At 31.6% G+C, this 19,711-nt stretch overlaps 4 protein-coding genes across 4 annotated transcripts; all 4 read left to right on the plus strand.

Annotated features, from left to right (window-relative positions):
* The first annotated feature begins 5,541 nt into the window (after positions 1–5,541).
* Positions 5,542–7,975, plus strand: LOC107434889 (GDSL esterase/lipase 1-like). The gene is made up of 5 exons (XM_016046401.3): positions 5,542–5,860; positions 6,448–6,569; positions 6,759–6,989; positions 7,130–7,385; positions 7,521–7,975. Exons 1-5 carry the CDS (start codon positions 5,593–5,595, stop codon positions 7,754–7,756), a joined length of 1,113 nt encoding a protein of 370 aa, XP_015901887.1. The 5' UTR covers positions 5,542–5,592; the 3' UTR covers positions 7,757–7,975.
* A 2,812-nt stretch (positions 7,976–10,787) lies between these two features.
* Positions 10,788–12,997, plus strand: LOC107434898 (GDSL esterase/lipase 1-like). Its single transcript, XM_016046410.4, has 5 exons — positions 10,788–11,116; positions 11,446–11,567; positions 11,768–11,998; positions 12,168–12,423; positions 12,563–12,997. The coding sequence occupies exons 1-5, from the start codon at positions 10,849–10,851 to the stop codon at positions 12,796–12,798; spliced, it is 1,113 nt and encodes a 370-aa protein (XP_015901896.1). The 5' UTR covers positions 10,788–10,848; the 3' UTR covers positions 12,799–12,997.
* A 1,755-nt stretch (positions 12,998–14,752) lies between these two features.
* LOC107434907 (GDSL esterase/lipase 1) lies at positions 14,753–16,859 on the plus strand. The gene is made up of 5 exons (XM_048473657.2): positions 14,753–15,162; positions 15,330–15,451; positions 15,667–15,897; positions 16,045–16,300; positions 16,439–16,859. The coding sequence occupies exons 1-5, from the start codon at positions 14,898–14,900 to the stop codon at positions 16,672–16,674; spliced, it is 1,110 nt and encodes a 369-aa protein (XP_048329614.1). The 5' UTR covers positions 14,753–14,897; the 3' UTR covers positions 16,675–16,859.
* Positions 16,860–17,682: 823 nt separating this feature from the next.
* LOC107435265 (GDSL esterase/lipase 1) lies at positions 17,683–19,584 on the plus strand. Its single transcript, XM_016046828.4, has 5 exons — positions 17,683–18,047; positions 18,147–18,271; positions 18,381–18,611; positions 18,796–19,045; positions 19,180–19,584. The coding sequence occupies exons 1-5, from the start codon at positions 17,792–17,794 to the stop codon at positions 19,416–19,418; spliced, it is 1,101 nt and encodes a 366-aa protein (XP_015902314.1). The 5' UTR covers positions 17,683–17,791; the 3' UTR covers positions 19,419–19,584.
* Positions 19,585–19,711: the final 127 nt, after the last annotated feature.

Consider the following 19,711-nt stretch of genomic DNA (forward strand, 5'->3'; position numbering starts at 1 on the left):
TTACTTGTTTAGTGTTGGAGGCAACGACTAGTTATTTCCTTTTCAGACAAACTCGAGCGTCCTTTATACCTATTCTGTCGAGCAATTTGTAGGGCAGCTGATAGGCAATATAACCCAAGTCATCAAAGTATGTACCAACATCCTATGAATCCCATATTTGATACATATATAAATGATATTTGTTACATTTCCTATTTAATATTCTAAATTTTTTCTGAAAGGTTTCTTTCCTAAAAATTCTATTAAATTTGTTTTTGATGTGTTCAGGAAATATATGAGGTTGGAGGAAGGAAACTTAGGTTTCCAAGTCTGTGGCCTTTAGGGTGTGCGCCATTCTCAAGGACAACGGAACCTGAAGGGGAAAACAAGTGCTTTGAACCAGTTACACCATATGTTGACTTGCACAATATAGAGATTTCCAAAGTCCTCCAAAAACTGCAAAGTGACCTCAAGGGATTCAAATATTCAATTCCTGAATTTCACACACTTATGGGAGATATTATCAATCATCCTTCTAAATATGGTATCTCTAAATACCAATTACATTTCTTAGTTTAGTCATAGTACATAATTTAATTTCTTCTACCAAAAGAAAACGTACATATATAATATCCATTGCTAATTTAAATAATTTGTTGATTTTCTTTGTTTTGTTAAGGTTTCAAGGAAGGGCAGGTAGCATGATGTGGCAGTGGACCCTACAGAGGAATTTGGAGCTGTGGTGGACGGAGAGGTGTAACTGAGTATTATCTATGTGACAATGTTAGTGAATATGTGTTCTTCGACTCTTCTCATCCCACTGAAAGGGCCTACGGGCTATTGGCCCAACTGGCTTGGAGTGGAGAGCCTAATCTGACTGGGTCTTACAATCTTAAAGCACTTTTTGAATCCTAATCTTTAATGGAAATGGTTGTTTTTCACAGCATGGCTTTGATGGATGGCTTGGCTCTTCCATTTCCTTCCTTTCAAAGTTTTAGTATCACAAATAATATATCTAGCATATATTGATTGGTCATGTAGAATAAACTCAACCAAATGTTTGAACCTTGACAATCAAAACCTATTTAAGGCAGTTTGACCTGTTTTATAAGCAGTTTGGATTGTTAAAGACAATTAAACAACCAGTATTTAAAATGATATCTATGAGTTCAAATTTCATTTGTCATAATTGATAATAGTGGAATTTGTAAAGCTCTATAACAATATATAAATCTCTGCAACCTTTTGTACCTTTCAGCTTCATTTCCAGCAAGCAACTTATCGTCTATTGTCTAGCACAGCCAAATTGTTTTAGTGACAAAAACTTTAGCACACAGTGCATCTCTATATCATATGTGAATAAAATTTATATGTACAAACCAATAAATACACTATATCGTGTAAAGTTTTCTATAAGGAACCGAAAAATTGGAAATGAAAAGCACCAACTAAAACTGAGAAGATATCGACTATGTATAAATGACTCGGGCTATCGAATTTTGAAAATAAAAGAGTATAATTTGCATCTCTAGTTGTGTAAATATTCAAAGCATATTGCTTTTTAGTTTTCAAGATTTCAAACAGGGCTTCTCAAATCCTCATATATAGTTGACAATGATAAAAACTGATAAAGCGGAAAAATACAATCTGCAAGTGTAATAATATTATAGTAATTGTGCACCCGGACAGCAATTGCTAAGAAACCACATACGTTTTCCTACAAATCCAGTTATATTCATTTCTACTTCTTTATTGATTTTGTTTTTGCTTTGGTGTTATTGGATAAGCAAGTAAAGACTAAACAGGCATATTACATGCATTTTACACATTTCTTTTAACAATAATAAACATATATATACATATACATATAGATGTTCTTTGACCTAAAAATGGAGCGGACATATATATATATATATATATATATATATAATATTATTAGAATGAATAGAAAAACATTTTCTATTCACTCTAAAACATTTTCTATTGGAGGTTCTGTGTGTGGGCGCACCTGATCACAAAAGAAACAAGAAGATTAATCTGAAAAACACTTTAAAACTTATCGTTTCTGTTTTTCTCTCAAGATGTTTTTAATTCTCTACTGAGATTCTCAATCTCTAGAAAATAATACGTAAAAACCTATATTTGGAGGCTAGTAAGTAGTGTATTTATACACTGCTAATCCTAATTCTCCTAGGATTTCATAACACCTTAGGCCCAATTAATGGGCTCTTTTTTGTATCTTAATAATCAGTTAAGTGGGCTCTATCATTTAATGAGCTAGTTTGGGGATCTTACGGCCCATTATTAGTTAAGGCTCTTGATCAACGGTTTAGATTGCTTCTGGAGTATAAATCCAACATTAGCAAGCTACTGAAGCAGAAACTAGGAGATGCAGAGGCATACTCTTTGTTGTCAAGAGCTATTTACTTATTTAGTTTTGGAATCAACGACTACTTATTCCCTTTTGAGACAAACTCCACCATCCATTTCATACCTATTCTGAGGAACAATTCATTAAGCTGGTGATGGGCAGCATAAACCAAGTCATCAAAGTGCGTACTAGCATACAATATATCCAATATTTCATACATTCTCTATTCAGTGTTCTACATTTTTCTTAACCTTAATCATTCCATATATTACATTCATTTTATTTAAGAAATATAGGTGTTGGAGGAAGGAAATTTTTTTAGGGTGTGTTCCACTCACAAGGGTGCTTAGATTAGGGGAAAACAAGGATGCTTGCTTTGAACCAAGTACACCATATGCTGAACTACACAATAAACAACTTTTCAAGCTCTTCCTAAAACTGCAAAGCAACCTCAAGGGGTTCAAATATGTCAATTTTTGAATTTCATACACTAATGGAACAACTTATAAATCATCCTTCTAAATATGGTATGCTTACCAATGCCAATACATTGCCATTTTTTAATGTAGTTGGTTCATTATTTCCTATTGCTAATTAAAAAAATTAACTGCTGTTTTAATTCCTTGTGAAAGGTTCAAGGGAAAGTGGCATGCTGTGAAGTGGATCCTACAAAGGAGCTTTAAGATGGGGCTGGTACTACACATGCAATAGAGTATTATCTAAGTGACAATGTTGGTAATTATGTGTTCTTCAACTCTTTTCATGCCGTGTAGAGAGTCTGCAAGCAATTGGCCCAACTGGCTTGGAGATTTTGCAATCTCAAACCCCTTCTTGAATCTTAGTCTTTAATGGAAATGGTTGATTTCACACACATGGTGTGACGGTCCACACATTTGGAATAGCCTAGTGGTATTTTTGTAAATATTTGAAGATCGGGATCTTTGATCTCGAGCCATGGGAATCTCTTAAGAATGTCACTACAATGGTGCAAGTCGAATGGCGGGCCAAAATATAAAGGTTTGCTAGAGAAAACCCCATTATGATTCCATACACAAAGTGATATCTGTTGTTGCTAGAAAGGAAATGGCTAAATAAGCTCTTTAGGGGGGTGGTCCGTGTCTAGCTCTCCATGGCCCCCCGCTTTGGCTTCGAGCTTGGGCTAAGCAAGCCTCCCATGGGTGACAGTAAGCCATGGGGCAGGCATAACATGCCACGGAGATGGTCTTATGTCTTCGAGGGACAGGGAGTCCCGAGGACAATACCAGTAGACGCTATGAGCTGTTATTGTGCGTCACTCTTGTGCCAAAGGCTGAGTGTAGCATTTGTTATACTGTTTCCTATTGGCTATGCTAAAGTCATGCGTAGGCTTTTGTTATAAAGGGTCGGAATCTAGTAGGCATGGATGGGGTGACACCGTGCCATCGTGTGGCATTCCTATATGGGTTTTGGATCTTATGTTACTACTTTGGATGGCATGTTGGCACGATGTGATGTGCATACACCAAGATCATGTGCTATTCGGGATGTGCATGGATCAAGACTAGAATGGAGAGCTGTGTTACTGGCTAGATCTTGGCATAAGGTCGAGCTTCAAGTTACCGAATGGGCATGAGGCCATCGGGCTAGCTTATTAGGCGGCATGAGCCTTGATGACTATGAGAACCTATAGATGGGGTGAATGTCTTAGCAAAGAGCCTTGATGCCGGTCGCCTACGTGCGAGACTCGCGAGAGTAGTTCATGTCAGTGAACCTCAAAAGCATACGATTGATATCAGATGGGTCGATATATGAATTCAGATAGTGAAAAGGTTGGCCTTGACTATAGAGTCTTGGTGCTGCACTGTCTATTTCCGCTGCTTAAAATGTAGGATTGTGACACATGGCAGGCATGATAGCAACGCTTCTCTTCCTTTTTCCTTTTCTCAAAATTTTGGTACCACAAATAAATGTCTTAACAATCTCTAGTTGTAAAATGTATATACCTTGATCAGCAAAACTGAATAAAGGAATTTTTATCTTTTTTTTTGGTAGTTTTGATTGTTAGAGAAACAATTTCAAAACCAATAATTAAGATTTATGGAAAAGATATTTATTAGTTCAAATTTTCCCAAAACTGGTAATAGTACAATTTGTAAAACTCTATAACCATATATGAAACTCTGAAACCTTTGCATCTTTTAGCTTCGTTTCCAGCAAGAAACTTTTCTTCCATTGTGAAGCACAGCCACATTGTTTTAGTGGTAAAAAACTTTAGCATAAAATTCAGCTATATACTATAACATATGAATAGATTCGTAGGAACTAAAAAATAGCACCATATCTTGTAAAGTTGTCTTCTACATGGCACCTAAAGAATGGAACTAAAAAAGTGCTACTAAATCCGTAAAAAGATCGACTACATATAAATGGCTTTCTATCAAAATTTGAAGATAAAGAGTATAATTTGCATTTCTAGTTGTGTAAATATTCAAAGCTTTTTAGTTTTCACCAGTTGAACCGTGGCTTCTCAATCGCCATATTATATATAGTTGTCAAAAAACTGATCAATAGGAAAAACAAAATTTGTAAGCCTATTTTATTATGGTGACAGTGAACCGGACAGCAAGGGCTAACAAACCACATTTTCCATACAAATCCAGTTTAATTATTTTCTTCTTCTTTATTTGTTTGGTTTTTGCGCCGTTTACCAAGAAATATATATATATATATATATATAGATGTTCTTTGACTAAGAATTAAGTACATATTTTATATATCGTCTAAATATTATTACGATTTATGACATTTCCTTCCGTGAGACAAATATATATTATTGAAAAGTCCAAATCATACACAAATTATAAAAAAATCAATGCAAATTCTGCTCATATCTTTTCTCAAACTACAAGCTAGCATATTCTGAAGCCACACCATATACTTTTTTATTCTATCCAATTATTATAGAATGGAATTTTACTTATTTTGTCAAACAAGGATTGGAAACTATAAACATGTGGGAAATGTCTATCTTAATTTATGTTAGAGAAATTCGTCATTAATGATGTTCGAATGCAACCGACTTAATCATTCTTTGTTTTTTATTTAATTCAATTTTCAAACATAGTCCCAATGCTATGCTTGATTAACAAGTAGATTAATCAATTTAAAGGTACACATACAGAATTTGAGAGAGAAGAGAGTTCTGACCCAGCCCTATTTAGCATATAGTTGTAGCAGAGAAGAGAATAGGCAGTCTCTATGTAATGGCAAAGTTAAACCTTATAAACATTTATCTGTTTGTTTTTTGCATAAGTCTATTCAATTTTCAAACAAAATGCTTCGATGAAAGTTCTTGGCTTTACAAAAAGCAAGCAGCCTTATTCATATTTGGGGATTCACAGTTTGATGCTGGAAATAACAACTACATCAACACTACTATTGGCAAGGCTAATTATTGGCCATATGGGGAAACCTTCTTTCACTACCCAACAGGCAGATTCTGTGATGGCCGTCTAGTTCCAGATTTCATTGGTAAACACACACACACACACACACACACACACACACACACACACACACACACACACACACACACACGCGCATATATATATATATATATGTATGTACATATATATTTATAGATAGATGTATAGCTAAGATCAAATAAAGTCTTTAATATGAGCATTATCATGAGATCTTCCTTTTTCAGTTTTTAAATCGCATAAAAAACTAAAATTTAAAATTATATTTATTAATTATTGGTTTCTGATAAGATTTATTTTTCATAAATAGAGTTTTAAAATGTTACTAAATTCATATTTAATAAGTTTTTGAATTTTAAACCAAAATCTTTGATGTGATCTAATAATCACAATTGTAGACTGACTTATTTTATTGAAGTAAGGTCGACCTTCCTTAAATTTGACTGTATATATGTATATATTTAAATATATACATAAATATTTTGTTGGGTGTCTAGCTCTCAATTAAATATAATTTGTATAATATATCACTCATATTACATGTAATCAAACGCTAGCTTATTTTGAACTTATGACACTCAGTAGATAAAATTTTTTGTGGACATATTTATATATATCTTAATTTCTTTGATGCAGCTCAGTATGCAAAGTTGCCTTTCATTCCACCATATCTACTCCCTCATAACAAGTTATTTATAAATGGGGTGAATTTGGCATCAGCAGGAGCTGGTGCTCTCGTTGAAACTCGGAAAGGATCGGTAAATTTCTTTATCAGGCTTCGATACTAAGGTCTAGAGGCATAAATGAAAAAAATTAAATATATATCATGTTTGTCAATAATATATTAATATCTTCAAGCATATTACAAATATTCTTATCTTAATTAACAAGGAGAAAAAAAATTTCGTTTGCAATGAAAACTAAGTATCTGATCCAATTTTTTTCAGGTGATAGACCTTCAAACTCAACTTGGTTATTTCAAGAACATTAGCAGGGTACTGAGGGAGAAACTAGGAGATACAGAGGCCGAAGCTTTGCTTTCAAAAGCCGTTTACTTGTTTAGTGTTGGAGGCAACGACTATTTATTTCCTTTTCAGACAAACTCCAGCGTCCTTTATACCTATTCTGTCGAGCAATTTGTAGGGCAGGTGATAGGCAATATAACCCAAGTCATCAAAGTATGTACCAACATCCTATGAATCCCATATTTGATACATATATAAATGATATTTGTTACATTTTCTATTTAATATTCTAAATTTTTTCTTAAAGGTTTCTTTCCTAAAAATTCTATTAAATTTGTTTTTGATGTGTTCAGGAAATATATGAGGTTGGAGGAAGGAAATTTGGATTTCCAAGCCTGTGGCCTTTAGGGTGTGCGCCAGTCTCAAGGACAGGGGTACCTGAAGGGGAAAACAAGTGCTTTGAACCAGTTACACCATATGTTGACTTGCACAATATAGAGATTTCCAAAGTCCTCCAAAAACTGCATAGTGACCTCAAGGGATTCAAATATTCAATTCCTGAATTTCACACACTTATGGGAGATATTATCAATCATCCTTCTAAATATGGTATCTCTAAATACCAATTACATTTCTTAGTTTAGTCATAGTACATAATTTAATTTCTTCTACCAAAAGAAAACGTACATATATAATATCCATTGCTAATTTAAATAATTTGTTGATTTTCTTTGTTTTGTTAAGGTTTCAAGGAAGGGCAGGTAGCATGCTGTGGCAGTGGACCCTACAGAGGAATTTGGAGCTGTGGTGGAAGGAGAGGTGTAACTGAGTATTATCTATGTGACAATGTCAGTGAATATGTGTTCTTTGACTCTTCTCATCCCACTGAAAGGGCCTACGAGATATTGGCCCAACTGGCTTGGAGTGGAGAGCCCAATGTGACTGGGTCTTACAATCTTAAAGCACTTTTTGAATCCTAATCTTTAAGGGAAATGGTTGTTTTTCACAGCATGGCTTTGATGGATGGCTTGGCTCTTCCATTTCCGTCCTTTCAAAGTTTTAGTATCACAAATAATATATCTAGCATATATTGATTGATCATGTAGAATAAACTCAACTAAAGGTTTGTACCTTGACAATCAAAACCTATTTAAGGCAGTTTGACCTGTTTTATAAGCAGTTTGGATTGTTAAAGACAATTAAACAACCAGTATTTAAAATGATATCTATGAGTTCAAATTTCATTTGTCATAATTGATAATAGTGGAATTTGTAAAGCTCTATAACAATATATAAATCTCTGCAACCTTTTGTACCTTTCAGCTTCATTTCCAAGAAACTTATCGTCTATTGTCTAGCATAGCCAAATTGTTTTGATGATAAAAACTTTAGCATACGGTGCATTTCTAGCTGTATAATATATGAATAAAATTTATACGTACAAACCAGTTAGTGCACTATATCGTGTAAAGTTGTTTTCCACAAGGAACCGAAAAAATGGAAATGAAAAGCACTAACTAAAACTGAAAAGAGATCGACTACCTATAAATGACTCAAGCTATCACATTTTGAAGATAGAAGAGTATAATATGCATCTCTAGTTGTGTAAATATTCAACGCATATTGCTTTTTAGTTTTCACTATTTCAAACCGGGTTTCTCAATCCTCATATGTAGTTGACAATGGCAAAAACTGATCAAAAGGAAAAAAATAAATAAAAATAAAAATCTACAAGTGTAATAATATATTATAGTAATAGTGCACCCTGACACAAATGCTAAGAAACCACATACATTTTCCATACAAATCCAGTTATATTCTTTTCTACTTCTTTATTTATTTGGTTTTTGCTTTGGTGCCATTGGATAAGCAAGTAAAGATTGAACAAGCATATTACATGCATGTTGGACATTTCTTTTAAGAATGGAGCAGATATATATATATATATATATATATATATATATATATATATTATTCGGATGAATGAAAAAATATTTTCTTCACTGAAACAAATATATATTATTGCAAAGTCTACGATTTATAAAAAAAGTCAATGCAAATTCTACGCATTATAATTATTTTAAATGATAATTTATTTAAATTGCAATTTGAAAATTTTTAAAAATTAAAATACAAAATGATAACATAATTTGGAGATGAAAATTATTTTTAACTTTATAATATATAGATAATTTCATAACATATATTATTTATCTAATTCTGTTTTATTAATTAAAAAATATTATAGTTTGTAATGGTATAAAACTTTAATAAATATTAGCCTACCTGCAGGTGATCACATGTAGTACTATAATATATGAATAAATTTGTGGGAACTAATAAATAGCACCGTATCATGTAAAGTTGTTTTTTTACATGTAACCAAAATAATGGAAATAAAAAAGTGCTGCTAAAACTGAAATAAGATCGACTACATATAAATGACTTTCTATCAAATTTTGAATATAAAGAGTATAATTTGCATTTCTAGTTGTTTTTTATAAATATTCAAAGCCTTTCACCAGTTCAACCGGGGCTTCTCAATCGCCATATTATATATAGTTGACAACAGGGCGGCTCAACGTTACGTGCGGTCTTAGGCAAGAAAAGAAGATAGAGCCTTATAAGATATTTTATTTTATTTTATTTTTTAAAGTTTGTTTTAATGTTTAACACTAAAATATTTATAATAAACAATCATACATTATAAATATTATAAAATATATAAAATAAAAATTAGAATTCCATTTTCGGAAGTTGAGAGAAGAAATAAAATACTTTAATACAATACACTAAATTTCTCAATTTACTTTGAATATAATATTCTTTAAAATTTTTTTTTGAATATAATGAAGTTTTTTTTTAAATTTTTTTTATTTTTAGAAGTATTTGTGCATGTTATATCAAAAGAGAAAGAGATGCCCATTTTCTTTTTTTTTTTTTTGATAATGAAAGTATATATTTTTAATTATTGAAGAAAAAATTGAAAAATGCATTAAAGTAATTAACAGTTATTTGCTTGCAAATTAGGTTGGAAAAACCAGTAACGTGTTTATTGCAATTTTACTTTTTCAAAACTTGCTGAAATGGACCCATCAATTTATAACCTATGAATTTATTTCAACTCATAAACATTGATCCTATTAATAAATATTAAAAAGCTATCAAAAAAATAAAGTAATATTAAAAAAAAATCACATAAATATTATATCTTTTATTTTCTATTTTAAAATAATTCTAATAATCATTTATGAATCTTTTAAATTGGCGGCCTTGATTTGATTATTTATATATATATATACACACAATAGTCTGGGGCCTAAGGCAGTGGCCTTGATGGCGTCTGGTTGACAAAAAACTGTTCAATAGGAAAATCAAAATCTGTGTATTATATTATAGTAACAGTGCACCGGTCTGCGAAGGCTAACAAATCACGTTATCTTTCTTTATTTATTTGGTTTTTCATCGTTTACCAAGAAATATATATAGATAAATAAGTGTTCTTTGACTAAGAATTAAGCTGATATAATTATATAAATCATCTAAATATTATTACCATTAATGAAAATGCTTTTCCTTACGCGAGACAAATCTATATTATTGAAAAGTCTAAATCATACATAAATTAGAAAAAAAAAAAAATCAATTCAAATTCAACTCATATGTTTTCTCAAACTCCATGGAGTTAGCATTATTCTGAAGCTACATCATATAATTTTTTATGATATCCAACATATTCTAGAATGGAATTTTAAATACTTATTTTTTTAAACAAGGATTGGAAATCATAAACATGTGGGAAACATCTATCTTTGTTTATGTTAGAGAAATTCGCCATTATTGATGTTACAATGCAACCGACTTAATCATTCTTTGTTTTTTAGTTCAATTTTCAAACACAGTCCCAATGCTATTATTGATTAATTAATTGATCAAGAAATAGATTAATTAATTGAAAGTTACACATACAGAATTTGAGAGAGAAGAGAGTGCTGACCCAGCTCTATATATCAAGGTAAATTCAATATAGCATATAGTTGTAGCAGAGAAGAGAACAGGCAGGCTCTCTGTGATGGGAAAGTTAAACCTTATAAACATTTGTCTCTTTTTTTTTTGCATAAGTCTTTTCAATATTCAAACAAAATGCTTCGATGAACGTCCTTGGCTTTACGAAAAGAAAGCAGCCTTATTCATATTTGGGGATTCACAGTTTGATGCAGGGAATAACAACTATGTCAACACTACTATCGGCAAGGCTAATTATTGGCCATATGGTGAAAGCTTCTTTCACTACCCAACTGGCAGATTCTGTGATGGTCGTCTAGTTCCAGATTTCATTGGTAAACACACACATCTAATGAAGTCTTTGATATGTACACCATTATAAGAACTTTCTTTTTTAATTTTTTTGAATTGCATCAAAAGCTGAAATTTAAAACTATATTTATTAATCATTGGTTTCCGACAAAATTAAATTTTCGTAAATAAGATTTTACAATGTCACAAAATCCATATTTAACAACTTTTTGATTTTAAATTCTAATATTTTTTTGATTTTAAATCCTAACTTTTGATATGATTTAATAATCATTAAAAGTGGTTCTTACCATCAACCTATTCTAAACTTATGACACTCAATAGATAAAATTTTATGTGTTCTTTGATACAGCTCAATATGCAAAGTTGCCGTTCATTCCACCATATCTACCCCCTCGTAACAAGCTATTTATAGATGGGGTGAATTTCGCATCAGCAGGAGCTGGTGCTCTTGTTGAAACTCGGAAAGGATCGGTGGGTCAAATTTCTTTATCAGGCTTCTATGCTAAGGTGTAGAGGCATAATAAAAAAGATTAAATACATATAATGTTTGTCTATAATATATTAACATCTTCAAGCATATTACAAATATTCCTATCTTAAATTAACAACAAGGAAAAAAAAAAAAAATTTCATTTGTAATGAAAGCTAAGTATCTGATCCAATTTTTTCAGGTGATAGACCTTCAAACTCAACTTAGTTATTTCAAGAACATTAGCAGGGTACTGAGAGAGAAACTAGGAGATACAGAGGCCGAAGCTTTGCTTTCAAAAGCTGTTTATTTGTTTAGTATTGGAGGCAACGACTATTCATTTCCTTTTGAGACAAACTCCAGCGTCCTTTATACCTATTCTGTCGAGCAATTTGTAGGGCAGGTGATAGGCAATATAACCCAAGTCATCAAAGTATGTACCAACATCCTGTAAATCCCATATTTTTTGTTTAGTGAATATAAATCCCATATTTGATACATATATAAATGATATTTGTTATATTTACTATTTAATGTTCTACAATTTTTCTTAACCTTTTCTTTCCCCAAAATTCTATTAAATTTATTTTTGATGTGTTCAGGAAATATATGAGGTTGGAGGAAGGAAATTTGGGTTACCAAGCATGTGGCCTTTAGGGTGTGTGCCATTCTCAAGGACAAGGGTGCCTGAAGGGGAAAACAAGTGCTTTGAACCAATTACACCATATGTTGAATTACACAATATAGAGATTTCCAAGGTCCTCCAAAAACTGCAAAGCGACCTCAATGGATTTAAATATTCAATTCCTGATTTTCATACACTTTTGGAAAATCTTATCAATCACCCTTCTAAATATGGTATCTATAAATACCTATTCCATTTCTTAGTTTAGTCATAGTACATATTTAATTTAATATTTTGTTCCAAAAGAAAACGTACATTTATAATATCCATTGCTAATTTAAATAATTTGTTGATTTTCTTTGTTTTGTTAAGGTTTCAAGGAAGGGAAGGTAGCATGTTGTGGCAGCGGACCCTACAGAGGAATTTTGAGCTGTGGTGGAAGGAGAGGTGTAACAGAGTATTATCTATGTGACAATGTTAATGAATATGTGTTCTTCGACTCTGCTCATCCCACAGAAAGGGCCTACAAGCTATTGGCCCAACTGGCTTGGAGTGGAGAGCCCAGTGTCACTGGGTCTTATAATTTTAAAGCTCTTTTTGAATCCTAGTCTTTAATGCAAATGGTCGAATTTCACAAAAATGGCTTTGATGGATGGCTTGGCTCTTCCATTTCCGTCTTTTCAAAATTTTAGTAATTATAAATAATATATCTGGCAAATATTGACTGGTCATGTAGAATAAACTCAACTAAATGGTTTGTACCTTGACAATAAAAGCCTATTTAAGGCAGTTTGACCTGTTTTATAAGTAGCTTTGACTATTAAATACAATTAAACAACCAATATTTAAAATGATATCTATGAATTCAAATTTAATTTCCCATAATTGATAGTAACGGAATTTGTAAAGCTCTATTAAAGTATATAAATCTCTGCAACTTTTATGGCTTTCAGCTTCATTTCCAGCAAGCAACTTATCGTCTATTGTCTAGCACAGCCAAATTGTTTTAGTGACAAAAACTTTAGCACACAGTGCATCTCTATATAATATGTGAATAACATTTATATGTACAAACCAATAAATACACGATATTGTGTAAAGTTTTCTATAAGGAACCGAAAAAATGGAAATGAAAAGCACCAACTAAAACTGAGAAGATATCGACTATGTATAAATGACTCAGGCTATCAAATTTTGAAATAATTAAAAGAGTATAATTTGCATCTCTAGTTGTGTAAATATTCAAAGCATATTGCATTTTAGTTTTCACTATTTCAAACAGGGCTTCTCAAATCCTCATATATAGTTGACAATGACAAAAACTGATCAATCGGAAAAATACAATCTGCAAGTGTAAAAATATTATAGTAATTGTATACCCGGACAGCAATTGCGAAGAAACCACATACGTTTTCCTACAAATCCAGTTATATTCTTTTCTACTTCTTTATTCATTTGGTTTTTGCTTTGGTGCTATTGGATAAGCAAGTAAAGACTGAACAGGCATATTACATGCATTTTACACATTTCTTTTAACAATAATGAACATATACATATACATATACATATATATACATATAGATGTTCTTTGACCTAAAAATGGAGCAGACACACACACACACATATATATATATATATATATATATATATCTATATTTATATTATTAGAATGAATAGAAAAACATTTTATTCGCTGAGACAAATTTATATTATTGCCAAGTCTACGATTTATAAAAAGTCAATGCGAATTCTATGCATTATCTTTCGGCAAACTCCATGGAGCAAAAATATTCTGAATTGTATTTCACCATATCCAACTTATTCTATAATGGAATTTAAATACTTATTTTGGCAAACAAGAAATTGGAAACTAAAACTTATGGGGATATATCTGTCTAACTTTATGTTAAGACAGAGGCAGAGCCAATGTTTCATCTTTGGGCCAGGTTACAATTTTTTTTTTTTTTTTGAATGTTCAAATTGTTATTGATGACAGGTTTTTTCTTTTTTTAAATATATTTATAATCCCTTAAATAAAAATTTGATGACTAGTTTTTGTAGAACTTTCATATAATTTATTATATTAACATCTATATAAGTTTATTAGAAAATTGATTCATTTTCTTCAAAAAATCTTTCAATTTGAATAATATCAGAGAATATACTTTAGCGAACAAAATTGATACCATACAAAATCTAAAATAATATTAATATCAAAATTTTCTAATTACAATTTAAAAAAATAAAATAAAATTTCTAATTGATATAAAAAAAAAAGTTAATAATGTAATTGGGAATAAAAAATAATTTATATAGATATTATTATTTAAAGCAAGTCTACAAATACTATGACAAAGAAAGTCAGAAAACCATTGTATATTATATAGTAAAAAATAAAAAAATAAAATAAAAAACCTTGGCCCCCTAGACCACGGGGTAGTTCCGCCCCTTTGTTAAGAGCAATTCGTCATTAATGAGGTTAGACTCTTACGACTCAGTCATTCTTTGTTGTTTATTCAATTTTCAAACATAATAACAATGGTTTTAATTGATTAATTAATTGATTAATAAACAGATTAATTCATTGACAGGTACCTCATAGAGAACTTGAGAGAGAAAAAAGTGCTAACCCTGCTCTGTTTATCAAGGTAAATCTAATGTAGGACATGCATATTAGTAGCAGAGCCGAATAGGCAGTTTGTCTGTGATGGCTAAGTTAAACTTTTGCCTTAGTATCTTTGTTTTCTGCATGAGTCTTTTCAATATCCAAACAAAAGGCTTTGTTGAACGTCCTTGGCTTTACAAACACCACGCAGCCTTATTCATATTTGGGGATTCATTGTTTGATGCTGGGAATAATAACTACATCAACACTACTAATGGCAAGGCTAACTTTTGGCCATATGGTGAAACCTTCTTTCACTACCCGACTGGCAGATTCTGCGATGGCCGTCTAGTGCCAGATTTCATTGGTAAACATGATATTTTTTTAAGTATATATAGAAATTTTCTGTTGGATATTTGGTACTTAATTACATATGATTTATGGGATATACTATCGGTATTACATGTGATGGCACCCAATAGATAAAAATTTTATATACATATTTTTATATATGTGTTAATTTCTTTAATCCAGCTGAGTATGCAAAGTTGCCGTTCATTCCACCATATCTACAGCCCGGTAACAAGCTATTTATATATGGGGTGAACTTTGCATCAGGAGGAGCTGGCGCTCTTGTTGAAACTGGGAAAGGATCGGTATGTTGAATTTCTTTGTTAGGCTTCTATACTAAGGTTGAGAGGCATAAAAATATTAATATATATATATATATATATATATATATATATATATATATGCATAACGTTTGTCTGTATTCATATTTTAAATCATATTATAAATACTCCTATCATAATTGACAAGAAGAAAAGTTTCATCTGTAATGAAAACTGAAGTATCTATACCAATTTATCAGGTGATAGACCTTCAAACTCAACTTGGTTATTTCAAGAATGTTAGCAGAGTATTAAGGGAGGAACTAGGAGATGCAAAAGCCGAAGCTTTGCTGTCAAGAGCTGTTTACTTGTTTAGTGTTGGAACCAATGACTACGCATTCCCTTTTGAGACAAACTCCAGTGTCCTTTACACCTATTCTGTTGAACAATACGTAGGGCAGGTGATAGGCAACATAACCCAAGTCATCAAAGTATGCAACACCACCATCCTATGTATCCCATATATATTTGATACATATACATAATATTCGTTACATTTTCTATTTAATATTCTGCATTTTTTTTTAATCTTTTGTTTCCCCAAAATTCTATTTAATTTAATTTTCATGTGTTAAAAGGAAATATATGAGGTTGGAGGAAGAAAATTTGGGTTTCCAAATCTTGGTCCTATAGAGTGTGCGCCATTCTCAAGGACAATGGTGCCTGCAGGGGAAAACAAGTGCTTTGAACCATTTACACCATATGTTGAACTACACAATATAGAGATTTCCAAGCTTTTCCAAGAGCTGCAAAGCGATCTAAAGGGAGTCAAATATTCAATTCTTGACTTTCGTGCAGTTGGACAAGATCTTATAAATTACCCTTCTAAATATGGTATCTATAAATACCATTGCAATTTCTTAGTTCAGTCACAATGCATGTATATATAATTTCTTTTACCAAACGAAAAAAGTATGTACATAATTTCCCATTGCTAATTTAATTAATTTGTTGATTTTTCTTTCGGTTAAGGTTTCAAGGAAGGGAAGGTAGCATGCTGTGGCAGCGGACCCTACAGAGGAATTTTGAGCTGTGGAGGAAGGAGAGGTGTGAGAGAGTTTTACCTATGTGACAACGTCAGCGATTATGTGTTCTTTGACTCTGTTCATCCCACAGAGAGGACTAACGAGGTATTGGCTCATCTTGCTTGGAGTGGAGAGCCCAATGTCACTGGACCTTACAATCTTGCAGCTCTTTTTGAATTTTAGTTTGATTTCATAAGACAATGCTCATACGTAACTCTCACATATAACCACCTACCTACTTAATTGTTATCTGTATTCAGATGGTCTCATTTCTACTTAAAGGAAACGTGGTAACGTCATTTTTTTCTTTTTTTACAAAAAGATTTTTCCGTGTTTATATCAACAACAATGCCTAACAATTTCCAGAAGGATACTTGCACATTATTATAGAGACTGGTCATAAGAAAAAAAAAAAAAAAAACAAAAATCACTTATAATTAGATCTTCCATTGCACTCAGCAATGGGCCACTCGGCCTGTGTATTCTTGAATCGGGAGTGGTTATTGCCCGTCAACCACGGTTTTGCTGGTGGCGGTGGCCGCAAGAATCGTGAATTGTGTTAGAAAATTGTGCGAAGCAGGTCCCATAAAGATTATGATATATATTCCGATTATGGACTAATTTGAAAAATTAAGAAAACTCCTGAATTATAATATAATTTAAGATGGTTTCCTATTAAGCAATATGGGATAATTTCAGAATAAATGCAACTACTAAAAATTTTACAAACAATTTACTTCATCAAAAAGCATTTAAACATATATTACAAAATTATATATATGTATATATTTATAAAAATAATACATACCGCACACATATTTATATACACACTCAATTTGGTGATTAGATAGGTGAGAATATATATATATGTATATCAATAGTATTTTTTTTTAGTTATAACAATTTTTTTTTATTCTCACGTTTTAAATCCATAATTTTCTGATTATATATACAAGAGTAACTTATCAATTAAATTAATCTCACTTAAACATATATTTACATGACTTAGCTATATCCTTAATCTTTACTCTTCAATCTAATTATTTGATCTTCCCATTAACAAACATATACGAATTGATTTTGTTACATAATATGTCTAATAGTCTTTATAGTTAAAGATAATCTTAGTCAGACGAGAACTAATTTGAAAATAAGTGCCTGCATACACAGTGACTCTAGCTAGAACTTTGAAAGGTCTGTTGAAAGAGATAGACGCAAATGATTTTCCCTATAAATTATCTAAAGAAAGATGATGAAGATGCGCATTAATTAGTACAAATTAATAAGGATTTTGTCGCTCATGGCAAAATTAAGCTTCCACAGTATTTGTCTCCTAATTGTTTTCTTTACAAGTTTTCTCATCACAGATGCTGCTCACTTTGGGCCATTGAAGAATCATGTGGCTTTGTTCATCTTTGGGGATTCACTATTTGATGCTGGAAATAATAACTACATCAACACCACTTTCAAAGCTAATTACAAGCCTTATGGTGAAACCTTCTTTCACTATCCTACTGGCAGATCTTCGGATGGCCGGCTAATTCCAGATTTCACTGGTACCTCATCTTTATCCTACTTTTTAATATGTATGTATCTAGAATTTTGTTGATTTTATCCTTGAAATTTTAACTGACAATTTGATCATTGATGTATAGCTGAGTACGCGAAGCTGCCACTAATTCCACCATATCTACAACCTGGAATCGATCATCAATTGACGAATGGGGTGAACTTTGCATCCTCAGGAGCTGGTGCTCTGGTTGAAACTCGCCAAGGATTGGTAAGCTATATATACATAGCCTATACATGGTATAGGTTTTTGGGCTTCTTTTTCTGTCCATTTATGTATAATGGATGACATTAATATTATGAACCATTTTAATTTCCAGGTGATAGATCTTCAAACTCAACTTGGTTATTTCGAAAACGTTAGCAGGCAGTTGAGGAAGAAACTAGGGGATGCAGAGGCTGAATCTCTGTTATCCAGAGCTGTTTACTTGTTTAGTGTCGGAGGCAATGACTACTTATTCCCTTTTGAGATCAACTCCACTGTTCTTCGGTCCTACTCGCCAGAACAATTTGTGGGGTTGGTGACAGGCAACATAACAGCAGTAGTCAAAGTAGGTACTATTTATATCTTCTAAATAATATATATAACCTCTGTACTATATTTGACGCATAATTAAATGGTTTTAGTTTAACGATCTGGTGTGCTAATTAGGAAATATATATCATACCTTATATTTATTATGTTTGATGCATAATTAAAATGGTTTTAACTCAATTATATTGTGTGTTAATTAGGCAATATATAAGACTGGAGGAAGGAAATTTGGGTTTTTAAATATGTTGCCATTAAGCCGTACACCATATGCAAAAGCATTGCTTGGAGGGGGACAATGTTTTGAACAGATCACACCCTATGTAAAGCTTCACAACCAAGAACTTCCCAAGCGTCTTCAAAAGTTAGAAAGCGAACTGAAGGGATTCAAATATTCACTTTTACCATTTTACTCTTTTTTGGAACAACGGATAAATCACCCTTCTAAATATGGTATTATATACAACCAATTAATTTTTCTTAGTCTGGTATTAATTATTTTGAACATGTTAATTTTAAGCTTACATTTTTTTTTTGATGCATTATATATATATATATATATATATATATTTGGTTGCATAATTAAGGTTTCAAAGAAGCAAAAGCAGCATGTTGTGGCAGTGGACCGTTCAGAGGTATTTTCAGCTGCGGCGGAAAAAGAGGTGTGGAAGAGTATTATCTATGTCAGAATGCTAGTGAATATGTCTTCTTTGACTCTATTCATCTCACTGAAAGGGCTTACCAGCAATTTGCCAAACCATCGTGGAATGGAAAACCCGCTCTCTCTGGCTCCTACAACCTCAAAGCTTTATTTGAATCTAATTAAGAAAATATTGTATTATTAGAATTTATTACAGAAAAACCTTTTTACGATAATTTTCTATATTGAAATAAATTATGATAATAATAATAATAATAATAATCTATATATTGTAAAAAATATATGGTATATTACATTTAAGGTTCAATATGACATAAAATATTTATATTAATTTATTTAGAATAATGATTTATTTTTTTATCTTTGTTACAACATTTATAATGGTATATATTAACTTAACAATATAGACACATTTTTGTTCAAGCTAAAATATTTTTAACTACAATTCTATTAAATTA

Source organism: Ziziphus jujuba, chromosome 1 (genome assembly GCF_031755915.1).
Source record: "Ziziphus jujuba cultivar Dongzao chromosome 1, ASM3175591v1".
NCBI lineage: Eukaryota > Viridiplantae > Streptophyta > Magnoliopsida > Rosales > Rhamnaceae > Ziziphus > Ziziphus jujuba.